Raw genomic sequence first — 12049 nt, 5'->3', positions numbered from 1 at the left:
TTTCTTTTACTTTGATGAGATTTAGTTTTGCCCCCCCCCCCATTTTAGGGGGTGTTTTATCTAGGAACTCTTTACAGAACCAAAAGTCACAAGATTTTGCCATGTGTTTTCTTCCAGAAGTTTTGTACTTGTGGTTTCATATTTAACTCTATGTGATCCTTTTTAAGTTGACTGTTATATATAGTACAAGGTAGGAATTGAGTTGTATTTAGATAGCCAGTTGTTCCAGCAACATTTGTTGAAAGGACTGTCCTTTCTTCATTGAATTACCGTAACATCTTTGTTGAAAATCATTTGACTGTATCTATGTAAGTCTATTTTTGAGTTATATTGTTTCTTTGATCGGTATGTCTATTCTTTTTTTTTTTTTAAGATTTTATTTATTTATTTGACAGAGAGAGATCACAAGTAGGCAGAGAGGCAGGCAGAGAGAGTGAGGAGGAAGCAGGCTCCCTGCTGAGCAGAGAGTCTGATGCAGGACTTGATCCCAGGACCCTGAGATCATGACCTGAGCCGAAGGCAGTGGCTTAACCCACTGAGCCACCCAGGCACCCTGTATGTCTACTCTTAAGTGAGTAGCACACGGCCTTTTTTTTTTTAAAGTAGTCTCTACACTCAGCATGGGGTTCTAACTTAGGACCATGAGATCAAGAGTCGTATACTCCTCCAACTGAGCCAGCCAGGTGCTCCAGCAGCACACCATCTTGATAACAACTGTAGCTTTATAGTAAGTCTTAGAATCAGATGATGTAAGTCCTTTTCCTTTGTATTTATCAAAATTATTTTGGATATCCTAGGTCTTTTGCATTTTCATACAAAGCTTAGAATCAGTTAGTCAGCTTCTGCAAAAAAGCTTGCTAGGATTTTGATTGGTATTTGTATCTATAGATTAGTTCAGAAAGAACTGACATCCTAACAGGATTGAGTTTTCTGATCCATGAACATGGTATATCTCTCCATTTATTTAGGTCTTCCTCAGTTTCTCATCAGCAGTTTTTAGTGTTCAGCATACAACTCTTGTACACATTCCATTAGATTTATTCATAAGTATTTCATGGTTTTTAGCAGTATTGTAAATGATTGTTTTTTTAATTTCCAGGAGAGCAATTTTGACCCTGAAGTTAATTTTTTTCGTCTTTACTCATACTGAGATGTAATTGACACACATCCTTGCATAAGTTTAAGAAATAGAGCATAATGGTTTGATTTACATTTGTTGTGAAATAACTGCTGCAGTAAGCATAAGTTAGCATCTGTCATTTCATATAGGTACAATAAAAAGAAACAAATTTTGTTATGATCAGAACTCTTAATATTTATTCTCTTAACTTTCCCATATATCACACAGCAGTGTTAACTATAGTCACCATTTTGTACATTACATCCCTAGTACTTATAACTGGAAATATCTGTTTTTGAAGTGATTCGTTTTTTGTATTCATGGAATTTTTGTTGTTGCCAACCTTTTATTATTAATTTTTAATTTTAAAGTTTCTTTGTGGCCCATATAGGAATACTTCTTAAAAATACAGTTTGACCTTTGAACAACATGTGTTTGAAATCTTATACATGGATTTTTTTTTAATAAATACTATACAATACTGCAAATATATTTTCCCTATGACTTTCTTAGTAACGCTTTCCTTTCTCTAAGTTAATTTATTATAAGTATGTTATACATATAAGTATGTTATACATATAACCTCCAAAATATGTGTTAACTAACTGTTTATGTTTAATGGGTAAGGATTCCAGTTAGCAATAGTCTATTAGTAATTAAGTTTTGGGGGAGTCCAAAGTTATATACAGATTTTCAACTGTACAGGGAGTTGGCACCCTAACCCCTATGTAATTCAAGGGTTAGCTATCGTTCAAAGGTCAGCTGTAGTTTGAAGAAATTGAAAAGAAGGTATATTTTCTATATAATTATATCACATATGTTATATGTAATATAACATGTTGGTAAATATGTACTATATAATGTGTTATATATCATGTGTATGTATTATACCAATATTGTATATTACTAATATTATTTCAATATAAAGTTATGTTGAATCTACTTTATTGATGATAGTACTCACATATGCTGTCTTAAATTAGTTTTTTTCTATTTTTGATCTGTGAGGTTTTGATGTTTATTAGCGTCTCCTACCAGTTTGTATTTAGCCATTTTAATTTAGAAATTTTAATACTCTTTTTTTCACAAATAGAACTCTTACTAATATGAAGAAATCCTCTCTTCCTGTTTTACGGTTTTTGCCTCAGGTTCTTTATGTATCATTAACATTGTTACATGTTTATTTTTGTTTGCATGTATTTATTAGGTCTGCCGATTTTATTATCCTTAACCTTTCTCTGTCATTTAGGTTTCATCCTTATAAATAGCATCCAGTTAGAGTTACCTCCTTAGACTTAATCTGAGTCTTTTTAAATAGTTAACATAGCTTATTTGCATTTACTGATATACCTGATGGTTCTTACTTCTTCCTCCATTAACTTTGTGCTGTTTTTATACATTCTTTGTGTTTCCTTTCTTCTATTACTTCCCTTTGTTACCTTGATTGTTTTCTTTATTCTTTTACTCTCTGGTAAATTTAAAAAAATTTACATGCTAATTAAACTTTTGTTTTTACTTTACCTTTCTCTATACTCAGTGTATATTAATCTAGGAGCTTGAGTATCTCTATTAAGCCTGAATAGTGTGGCCCTTGAAATGTCACAAATGTTAGTAGATCTGAACCTCCTCTTTTCTTCTGCCCTTTACTCTTTTCTCCCCTTATATCTTATTAAAACAATCTACAATTTAATGATCAATTGTCTTTTTTTTTATTTTTAGTGCTATGCAGTGGTTTCTTCTTTGTGATAAATTTTTTCATAATATATGCACTGAACTTCATAACCACATTAACGGTGACTTAAATGTTAAATGTTCTTTTGATTTCACAGCTTACTAGTATTTCTTTTTTTTTTGTTTTCTTTTAAGATTTTGTTTTTATTTGACAGATAAAGATCACAAGTAGGGAGAGAGACGGGCAGAGAGAGAGGGGGCTCCATCCCAGGACCCTGAGATCATGACTTGAGCTAAAGGCAGAGGCTTAACCCACTGAGCCACCCTTACTAATATTTCTTCATTAAACCACATCTTCTCTTGAGTTTTTTATTCTGATTTATCTTTTCTGTAACTTTTTTCCTTTGGTTAATTCTAATAGAAAAAAAAAAGATTTTTTAATATTTGCCTCTCTCACAAAGAATTTTTTTGTGTACCTGTAACCTGAGCATATTGATCTTATTTAAATAGATGTGGTCAAATAATCATTACTTCAGAACCTAGATATATTTTTGAAAATATTGAAATAGAGCAGAGGAAAACAGTGCTAATGATAAAACCTTAACAAGATAATAGTTTTTTTATTTCAAATTTGAATTCAACTCACAGTTACCAAGAGTAATTATTTTTCTTCTAAAGTTCCTTCCTTCTTCCTTCCTTTCTCTCAGCCAATCTTATCCACCGCTAATTGATCTTTGAGTTTTGGTGTTACAAGAGTAATTGTGTCTTTTTCATTGCTACTTTTACGGTGTTTTGGTAGGCATTATAATTTCCATGTGGAATTATACCTTCTAGATTTAAAGAAAATACTTTGATTCAGAATGTTAAAAACCCAAAATGAAGGCCTAATATAGTACATTATTATTAAAGTAGTCAAAAACAGAATAACTTCAAAGGAACAAAAATATTTTCTCATGTATTTATAGTTTTGTTTGGATTTTTTTATGCCTTACATAAATATGCATTTCAGTTGGTGATAATTTATATCAATAGTTTATATTATTCTGATGTTGTAGTCTTATCTGAAGAAGTTGATTTATACAACCTGTCTGTTCCAAAGTGAAAGATTATCTGCTCTGGATATTTTCAAAGGCATAACTTTATTTTTGGCTTTGTATCTCTGGAGAGTTCTGTTTTGTACCTTACCTAAGACTAGGAGGAATGACAAGTTAAGCCTAAGAATTAGTTCTTTTAATCACCTTTTTCTTTGTGGGTTAGTACAATGGAAACAGAAAATTTAGGGGGGTTATATTTCTGACAGAGTACTTTTAAACATAACATTTTTCTGTACCTTAAAGATTATAAGCTTTTTGCTATGCTTTTCTAGAACGCATCCCTGGTGGCCAGTCCATTCTAGGGTAGAGGAGAAGCCCCTATTTAGGAACTGACCCAGAAAACAGTAATTCAGGACAGAGCTTCAGTTGAACAGTGAGGTAAGCCAGCCTGGAGAGAGAAATGCAGACCAAATAGTCAGTGAGAAAGAACATGGTAGTGAGTGAGAAAGGGGGCTGTATTTGGAGAGTTCGATTTTCCCTTTTTATGAATATAAAAAGTGGACCTGGTAAGACAGTTTTGTAATAGATCATGTCCTTGGAACAGAAATGAGCCAGATTTCCTCGTTGAAACAGGATTGACATGCTATCTCTGGGGAACTTTGTGATGTGCTCTGTTAAGCTAACTGATATGAATTAACAAACCTTGAAATCAGTATGTATTTACTGAGAACATTTTAGGTACCCAATACTGCTGAGTGACAAGAAATTAGAAGATAACATGGTAAATGATTTTATCAAAAATTTCTCTAACAACTTTCTCTCAATTTTTTAAAAGGTAAAATTCTTTTTGCTTTTTAAAAATTATTAATACTGTTATCATAAATGTCTCATGTACGCTTTCTTGATTATCCCAAAAGGTTAAATATCTCTTAATACACAGAACACTCTATGACATAATTTTGAATACTTACAAATACAAGACATAGTCCTTAACTTCTGGGGCTATTTGGCTGAGGATTTTATTCCTAAATATAAGCTAATTAACAGCATAAGGCAGGATAATTTCAGCAGTAAGACATAGGTAAATGGAAATGGCTTAAGTATTTGAATAAATAAATAAGACTATGATATTACTTAAACACAATCACTCTTTTAAAAACTGCTTTCTTTTGCACTTCAAAACCAGCCTCTGTGTCTGCATTTCTTTCTTTGCCCTTCACTCTTTCTTTAATACACTGGCCTTTACATCTGTTCCGCTACTTTTGCTTAGGCATTTCACACGACACCAGTGTTCTTAGTGCTAAATCCAGAGGCTTGTCTGCCATTGTCATCTTTCCTTTTAGTGTGCTTGTACTGTGAGCCTTACCCATTCTCTGGTTTCTTTGCACTAAACGGTCCTCTCTCATTTCTTCCACTGCCAGAACTGCATCCTGTCTTGACTCCCATGGCCCCTTCTCTTCAAAATTGCGTCTTTGAGTTGAGTCTAGGTGCTTCCGCCCATTTACTCTCGGCCGCTCTGACGCCGTCCCCTCCCATCAGTGTGGGCGTTCTCCAGCAATCTGGTCCTTCTCCCTGCGCTTCTGAACTGCTCTTGTGGGCAGTAGCTTGTGGGGCTTGCAAAGCCCTTTGACTCTCAGGAGCTTTTCCACTTGTATTTTATTTTAAAAGTATTTTTTGTGCCCACATGTTCATGTGTCAGAATTCAAAAGCTGCAAAAAGATATATATCATCAAGTATTTCCCACTTACTTTTCTGCCATCCACTTACTCCTTTGCCCAGTGGCAAACCAATGCCTAATTTCTTACACGTTTTTCCAGAGATGTTTTATATGAAAACAACAGTTCTGCAGGGTGTCTGGATAGCTTAGCCGGTTAAGTGTCCGTCCAGCTTGTGATTTCCGCTCAGGTCATGATCTCTTGGGTCACGCACTTAAACCGTGTCAGGCTTCGCACTTAGTGGGAGTCTGCTTAAGGTTCTCTTCCCTCTGTCTCTCTCCCCACTCACACACTTTCTCTCTCAAATAAATAAACCTTTAAAAAAAAAAAAAAGAAAAGAAAGAAAGAAAACAATTCTGTATAAATCTTTACCCCCATTTTATAGACAAAGAAGTTGAGACTCAGGGATTTCAGTCATCGGCATTGGCTCAGATCACAGAGATGGTCCGTGGCAGAGCCAGAATTCTGATGTGAGTCTTCCAGTTAAAAATCTCTTACATGTCAGATTCCAAATGCCTGGTAGATATTTCTTCTCGGATTTCATATTTTTTCCTATTTCTGTCCTTCCTCTGAAATTAGCTTATCCCCATAATTCTCAGTCTTCATAAATGGAATCAACATTCTCTGGTCATCAGGTTTGAAATTTTGTAATAGCCACTGAGTCCTTCTTGTTGATTCCCTCATAGGTCGTTAGTTTCAAAATGCCTCTCATGTTCACCCTCTACTCTCCATGCTGAGCCTTAAACTGTAGCTCAGGCCATTGTCCATCAACGCCTGCCTGGATTACTGCCCTGGGCTGTAGGTTGGCTGCTTGGCCCTCACCTGTTTATCTTCCCTCACGCTTTCAGTAATGTTATTCCTCTCTAGTGGCGTCCTTTTTCCTTTCCCATTAAGCTTAAATTACTCTGCCTAACTTCTAGGGTCATCTTTAATTTGGCCTAATCTTCCCTATTCAGTGTTTCTCTCTCTTAGCCTTCATCCCTTTTGGACATAACTCTTGTTAGGCCACAAGTAAATACTCCATATTCTGGGGTGTTAATTTAGCGGGGCAGTTATGTGACCATTTATATGACATGTCCCAAGAGTAGATGTGCAGGATAAGGCAAGAGTCACCAGAGCACGTATCCATAGTTGTCGTTACTGAAAGAAACATGAGCATCTTGTTTCTGGTAATTCTTCAGACCGCATTAGTCAGGAGTAGAGTGGATGATCCGAAATGGGGGAGAAGAGACAGTACATTCACTTACATACAAAATAGATTGCCATTCTCTGTTACTTAAAAAAAAAAAAAAAAAACATATAATATTTGTATCTCTACATGAAACAAAGTATAGTGGATGTTCTGCTTGTGTGGACTGAATAGTACATAATTTCCAATGGGCTTAATAAAAAAAAATTAGTCATGAGGGACGCCTGGGTGGTTCAGTCAGTTAGGCATCTGCCTTTGGCATCCTGCGATCGAGTCCTATATCAGACTTCTACTCAGCAGGGAGCCTGCTTCTCCCTCTGCCTGCCACTCCCTCTGTGCTTGTTCTCTCACTTTCTCTCTCTCACTCTCTCTCTGGAAATAAATTTTTTAAAAAAGCAAAGCACATTAAAAAAAAAAATCAGTCATGATGACTTTTTTTAAAAATAGACTTTATTCTTCAGAATGGGTGTAAATTTACAGAAAAATAGAAAGGTTGGTACAGAGGGTTGCTGCACATCCCACACCCAATTTCTCCTGTCGTTGGCCTTTGACATTAGTGTAGCAACATGTGTTAAAATTAATAAACCAGTGGTGGTGCATCATTATTATTAACCAAAGTTCATCCTTTGTTCTGGTTGCTTTAGTTTTTTACTTAGGGTCCTTTTTCGATTCCAGGATCCCATCTAGGAAACTGCATTATATTTCGCTAACAAGTCTCCTGAGAGTCTTCTTGGCTGTGGCAGTTTGACTGTAGTTTTTTATTATGGGCAAAAAGATGGATTTTTCTAAAAGCTGGAACACTTAAAACAAGTGGACAGTTTTAAGGTGTTTCAACTTCTGTGTTTCCTTTTCTTCTGTTTTCCAGGCGCTCTGTGAATGTGCCCTCCAGACTCCTTATGACAGCCTGAAACTCGGGATGCTGTCTGTCCTTTCCACACTGTCGGGGACCATTGCCATCAAACATTACTTCAGCATAGCTTCAGGTAAGGAGAAGAAAGGAGAGGACATATGGATAATGTGCTTTTCTCCTGTTGATGGTTCTGGTGGTTTCTTCTGTAAAGCCTTAGAATCCAGAACAGTTTCAGTCTTGTACTCTGTTTATATGCCAGTGACTTATCTGCGAATGATTTCTTCACTAATGCCTGTGGTCATAACATTTTGCATCCTCGATCACAATTCAAGGGTATTTTCTTTTCTAGATTTGCCCTGTTTTGAATTATATGTACATGAGACAATATTTTCGAGGCTACTTAACGTAGCTTGTTTGCTTTGGTATGTCTCTGAGTCAAAGTGCCCTTTGGATTTAAGTACATTTCAAAGGCCAGATGGTGGCGAATTTTAAAAGCAAATGTCACAAGCCTTCTTTTAGGTGTATGTTATCCCTTTGGAAAACGATTAAAATAAAACTTTACCCCAGTTCGATAACACTTTCCTGGTTGCCCGTTACGGATGGGTTAGCTTCCAAGTGCCTTTATTACACTTGATCTTCGCCAAAAGGCCGAGAAGCGATCAAAGTGCCTTTGTTAATGTCCAGCGAGGAGCTTGCCTACCTAACAGACACGGCTGAAGTGTTCTGTTTTGTTTTAATGTGGGTTTTGTGGGCTCTCTATTGCTTCCTGTTTTAGTCCATTAATTTGAATTGAGGTAGTTAAACAACTGCAGTGTCCCTTTGTCCTTTTTATGGCTTCACAGCATGTGAGCTTGCTGGGTAAAGGGAATTCCCTCTCTCTGTTTAAGGCCTGATAGGAAGATGAAAAGACCTGGTACTCTGTTTGCCAGGCCTCCCTGCCAGCGAGGGTCCCACGTGTGGCCTGGACTCAGCTGCCATGTCATACCACAGGCTGAACTGAGAGCCAGTAATGATAAGAAGTAGGGGAGTGGGAGACTTCATTCTAGTGCTAGAGCAGTGACTGGGGCCGCATGTTTCCGGGGCCTCCTGTAGCGGTGGGCATCTGCTCTGTCACGGAACCTCTGGCAGTGACATGGCGGAATCAGCACAGTGGTGGTAGTGCCTTCACTGAACTAGTTCTATGCGTGGTTTGGGCTGTGATCTCGGTCGCTTTTCCTGTCATTTTCTGAACTTAGTTTTCTAGCCTTTCCAGTAATTCTGTGAGGTATTTCTGTGTCATTTATCTACTGCTTTGCAATAAGTCACCTCAAAACTTAGTGGCTGAAGGGACACATCAGTGGCTCAGTCGGTTAAGCATCTGTCTTTAGCTCCTGTCATGATCCCAGGGTCCTGGGACTGAGTCCCACATCAGGCTTCTTGCTCCGAGGAGAGCCTGCTGCTCCCTCTGCCACTCCCCCACTTGTGCACTTTCTCTCTAACAAATAAATAAATAAACTATTAAAAAAACAAAACAAAACTTAGTGCCTTAAAACCATCACCGTTATATTTGCTCTGATTCTGCATATCAGCAATTTTGACTGATCTCAGCTGGGTCCTTCTCCCAATCTCACGTGGGCTTTTACTTGTAAGACTGCAGTCATCTGGAACCTTGACCATTCTGGATGGTCTAGGGGGTCTCATTCACCTGCTGGAGGTTGGAAATCTTCCAGCAGAGCACCTTGGTTCTCCTCCTCCTGACTCAGCAGGCTGGCTTGGCCTTGTTTATGTCATGGTCTCAGGATTCTAGCAGCAGTCAAACGAAGGCAAGCCACCAGCGGCCCATGAGCACTTCTTAGTCTTTTGCTTGCACATTTCTTAATGTCTCAATAGCCAGAGCAAGTGACATGGCCAAGCCCAGGTAAGTGGAGACATAAACACCTCTTGAGGCAAGGAATGAGAAAATTGCACTGCAAAGGGGCATGCCTACAAGTCACGGGATGTATTATCACAGCCCTTTTTATCAACAATCTATCATATACCCATTGTACTTTTGAAGAATTCTTCTGCATAAATCAGTCAGTCTCATTTTCTCAGCTTATAGTTACTATCCTTGACTGATGTCCTACTTTAAAAGAAGCTGCAGGAGTATTAATTATATCTTATAATTTATAAGTGTCTTCCCAAGGAAAGTCTCACTGCTTCTGTACAAGTAGCCTTTCAAGTAAAGCACATTGAAAGTTTATAAGTATTAAAATTCAGGCTTACGGGGCGCCTGGGTGGCTCAGTGGGTTAAAGCCTCTGCCTTCGGCTCGGGTCATGATCTTAGGGTCCTGGGATCGAGTTCCACATCGGGCTCTCTGCTCTGCAGGGAGCCTGCTTCCTCCCCTCTCTCTCTCTGCCTGCCTTTCTGCCTACTTGTGATAGCTCTCTCTCTGTCAAATAAATAAAATCTTTAAAAAAAAAAAAATTGAGGCTTACAAAGTTTCAACGATATGTCCAAAGTCACATGCTTAATGACATGCCTTAGTCTAGATCTGAACCCAAAGGTTCTAACCCAGTGTTCTTTTTTATACTAAACGGGCCTAGAAGCAGAATGACTTTCTTTTTCTTTATTTTCTAATTCCAGAGTCATTTGCAAGCCTTTGTCAGGTTGTAATATTCAAGCACTCTTGAGCTTTGTCCTTTTATTGAATTTTAAATTTTATTAAATTGCAGTTTGTATATGGAATTAAGCAAAAGGCTTAAATAACCAGACTAGGTAATGTTCACAAGAAATGAAAGTCAAGGATTTTCCAAAATTAGATTTTCCCTTAGGCAAAAGTGTGTTTTCATTGATTTGATTTTTTCAATATAAGCAAGATCATTTATAAGACAAACTTAAATTTAGTGTCTAAATTATCTCTAACAAATGTCTCTTAAGCATATAAGTTGTTCAGTATTACACATACCTTAGAAAAATGCCCTTCCCCCAAAAACCCCACTAAAATACTTTACCAGTCCGTCAGATTGGCACATTCACAAGTTTGATAACATGCTTTTTGACAGTGGTAGCTGAACAGCCATTCATTCATTGTTGGTGGGGTTGTGAATTATTAAATGTCTGCATAGGTGATTTGGAAGTATTCATCAAAATTACCAATGACCCAGAAATTCCAGTTCTAGGAGTTGAACCTACTAGTATAGTCACACACTTGAGAAATGACAGAGGTATAAGGTTATTCATAGCATCATAGTATGTAATATCGAAACATTGTCTATCAGCAGAGATGTAGTAGAATAAAAAGAAATCCATCAATAGGGATCTCATTAAAGAAATTATGATATACAACTACAATAGAAGTCAGTATAATTTATTAAAGAATATACGGCATGGAATAATCTACATGATATGTTTAGAGGGCAATAAAAAAAGATATAAAACTGTGGAAAAAGGAAAAAGAAATTGAGAATGTGTGCTTGCAAATATACAGACTCTGGAATAATACACAAGATGCTGATAACATTGGGTGCATGAGGAAGACTTCTCACTCCCTGACTTTTCTAGCTTTTTCTACTATTTATTGAACCTTTAGAACCAAGTGAATTTATCTGAGTAAATAATTTTTAAATAAAATTAAAAATAGTTTTGTCCCTAAAACAGTAAACATAAAAAAATGCTGCAAAAATATTTTTAAAGACAGAATATTGGCTACTATCTACTTACTGTGATTATGTGTGAATTTTAAAATTTTGAATTTTTCTGATTTTTTTTCCAAATTTTCTATGTTGAGTCTTCATAGAAAGAAAGAAAAATGCATGTTGCAAAACATGTTTGTAAATCTATTAATGAGTCTATATTGTTCAGAGCACACAGGCAAGACAAAGAATGGAGGAAATATAATTTCTGCAGTCTTGAGAAAGCTTTTCTAATTTTTTTTCTATTTTAAAAACACGAGGTTTACCTTAGCTAATACTTTCATGTTAAACTGGGAAACACATGTCCCCCACTGCCTGGGATGGTCTTGGTTTATGCCTGTTGTAATTAGGAATTAGATCCCCTTCAGCCTCAAAAAATATGTTCATCTTTGGTGTGAGAGACAAGGTTGAAATCGATGGTAGTCGTGGAAAAATAAGCAAGAATGGAAGAAGGAAAGCAGGAACAAGAGACTCTGCTAAAAGGCTGAAAAGCTTTAATCTCCTGATTCTTCTCAAAGTTCATTCACTTATACCAGAGATCACAAAATGTATTAGTTGTGCCCTGTGCTTTATACCGGGAGAGCTTCTCTACTATAAATACAAATGTTCACAACGTAAACATTACATTACAGAATTTCAAGTGTGAATTTTGAAAGTTGTACAGGGACACCTGGGTGGCTCAGGGATTAAGCCTCTGCCTTCTGCCCAGGTCATGATCCCGGGGTGGGCTCTCTGCTCAGCAGGGTGCCTTCTTCTTCCTCCCCTGCTCAGTCCTGTGTGCAGACTCTCTGTCCATCCCGCTCTCAAATAAATAAA

The 12049-nt window shown here is 37.0% G+C and overlaps 1 protein-coding gene across 2 annotated transcripts in view; it reads left to right on the top strand.

Annotated features, from left to right (window-relative positions):
* The window catches only part of INTS7 (integrator complex subunit 7), a 92045-nt gene that overhangs the window by 41375 nt on the left and 38621 nt on the right, over positions 1-12049 (top strand). For both annotated transcript variants that reach the window (XM_082702394.1, XM_082702395.1), the window contains one exon: positions 7595-7712. In XM_082702394.1, coding sequence (XP_082558520.1) covers positions 7595-7712 — 118 coding nt within the window. The remainder of the gene's footprint in view (positions 1-7594; positions 7713-12049) is intronic.

This window comes from Mustela nivalis (genome assembly GCF_964662115.1).
Source record: "Mustela nivalis genome assembly, chromosome: 16".
NCBI lineage: Eukaryota > Metazoa > Chordata > Mammalia > Carnivora > Mustelidae > Mustela > Mustela nivalis.
This window is presented reverse-complemented; position numbering and strand designations above follow the sequence as displayed.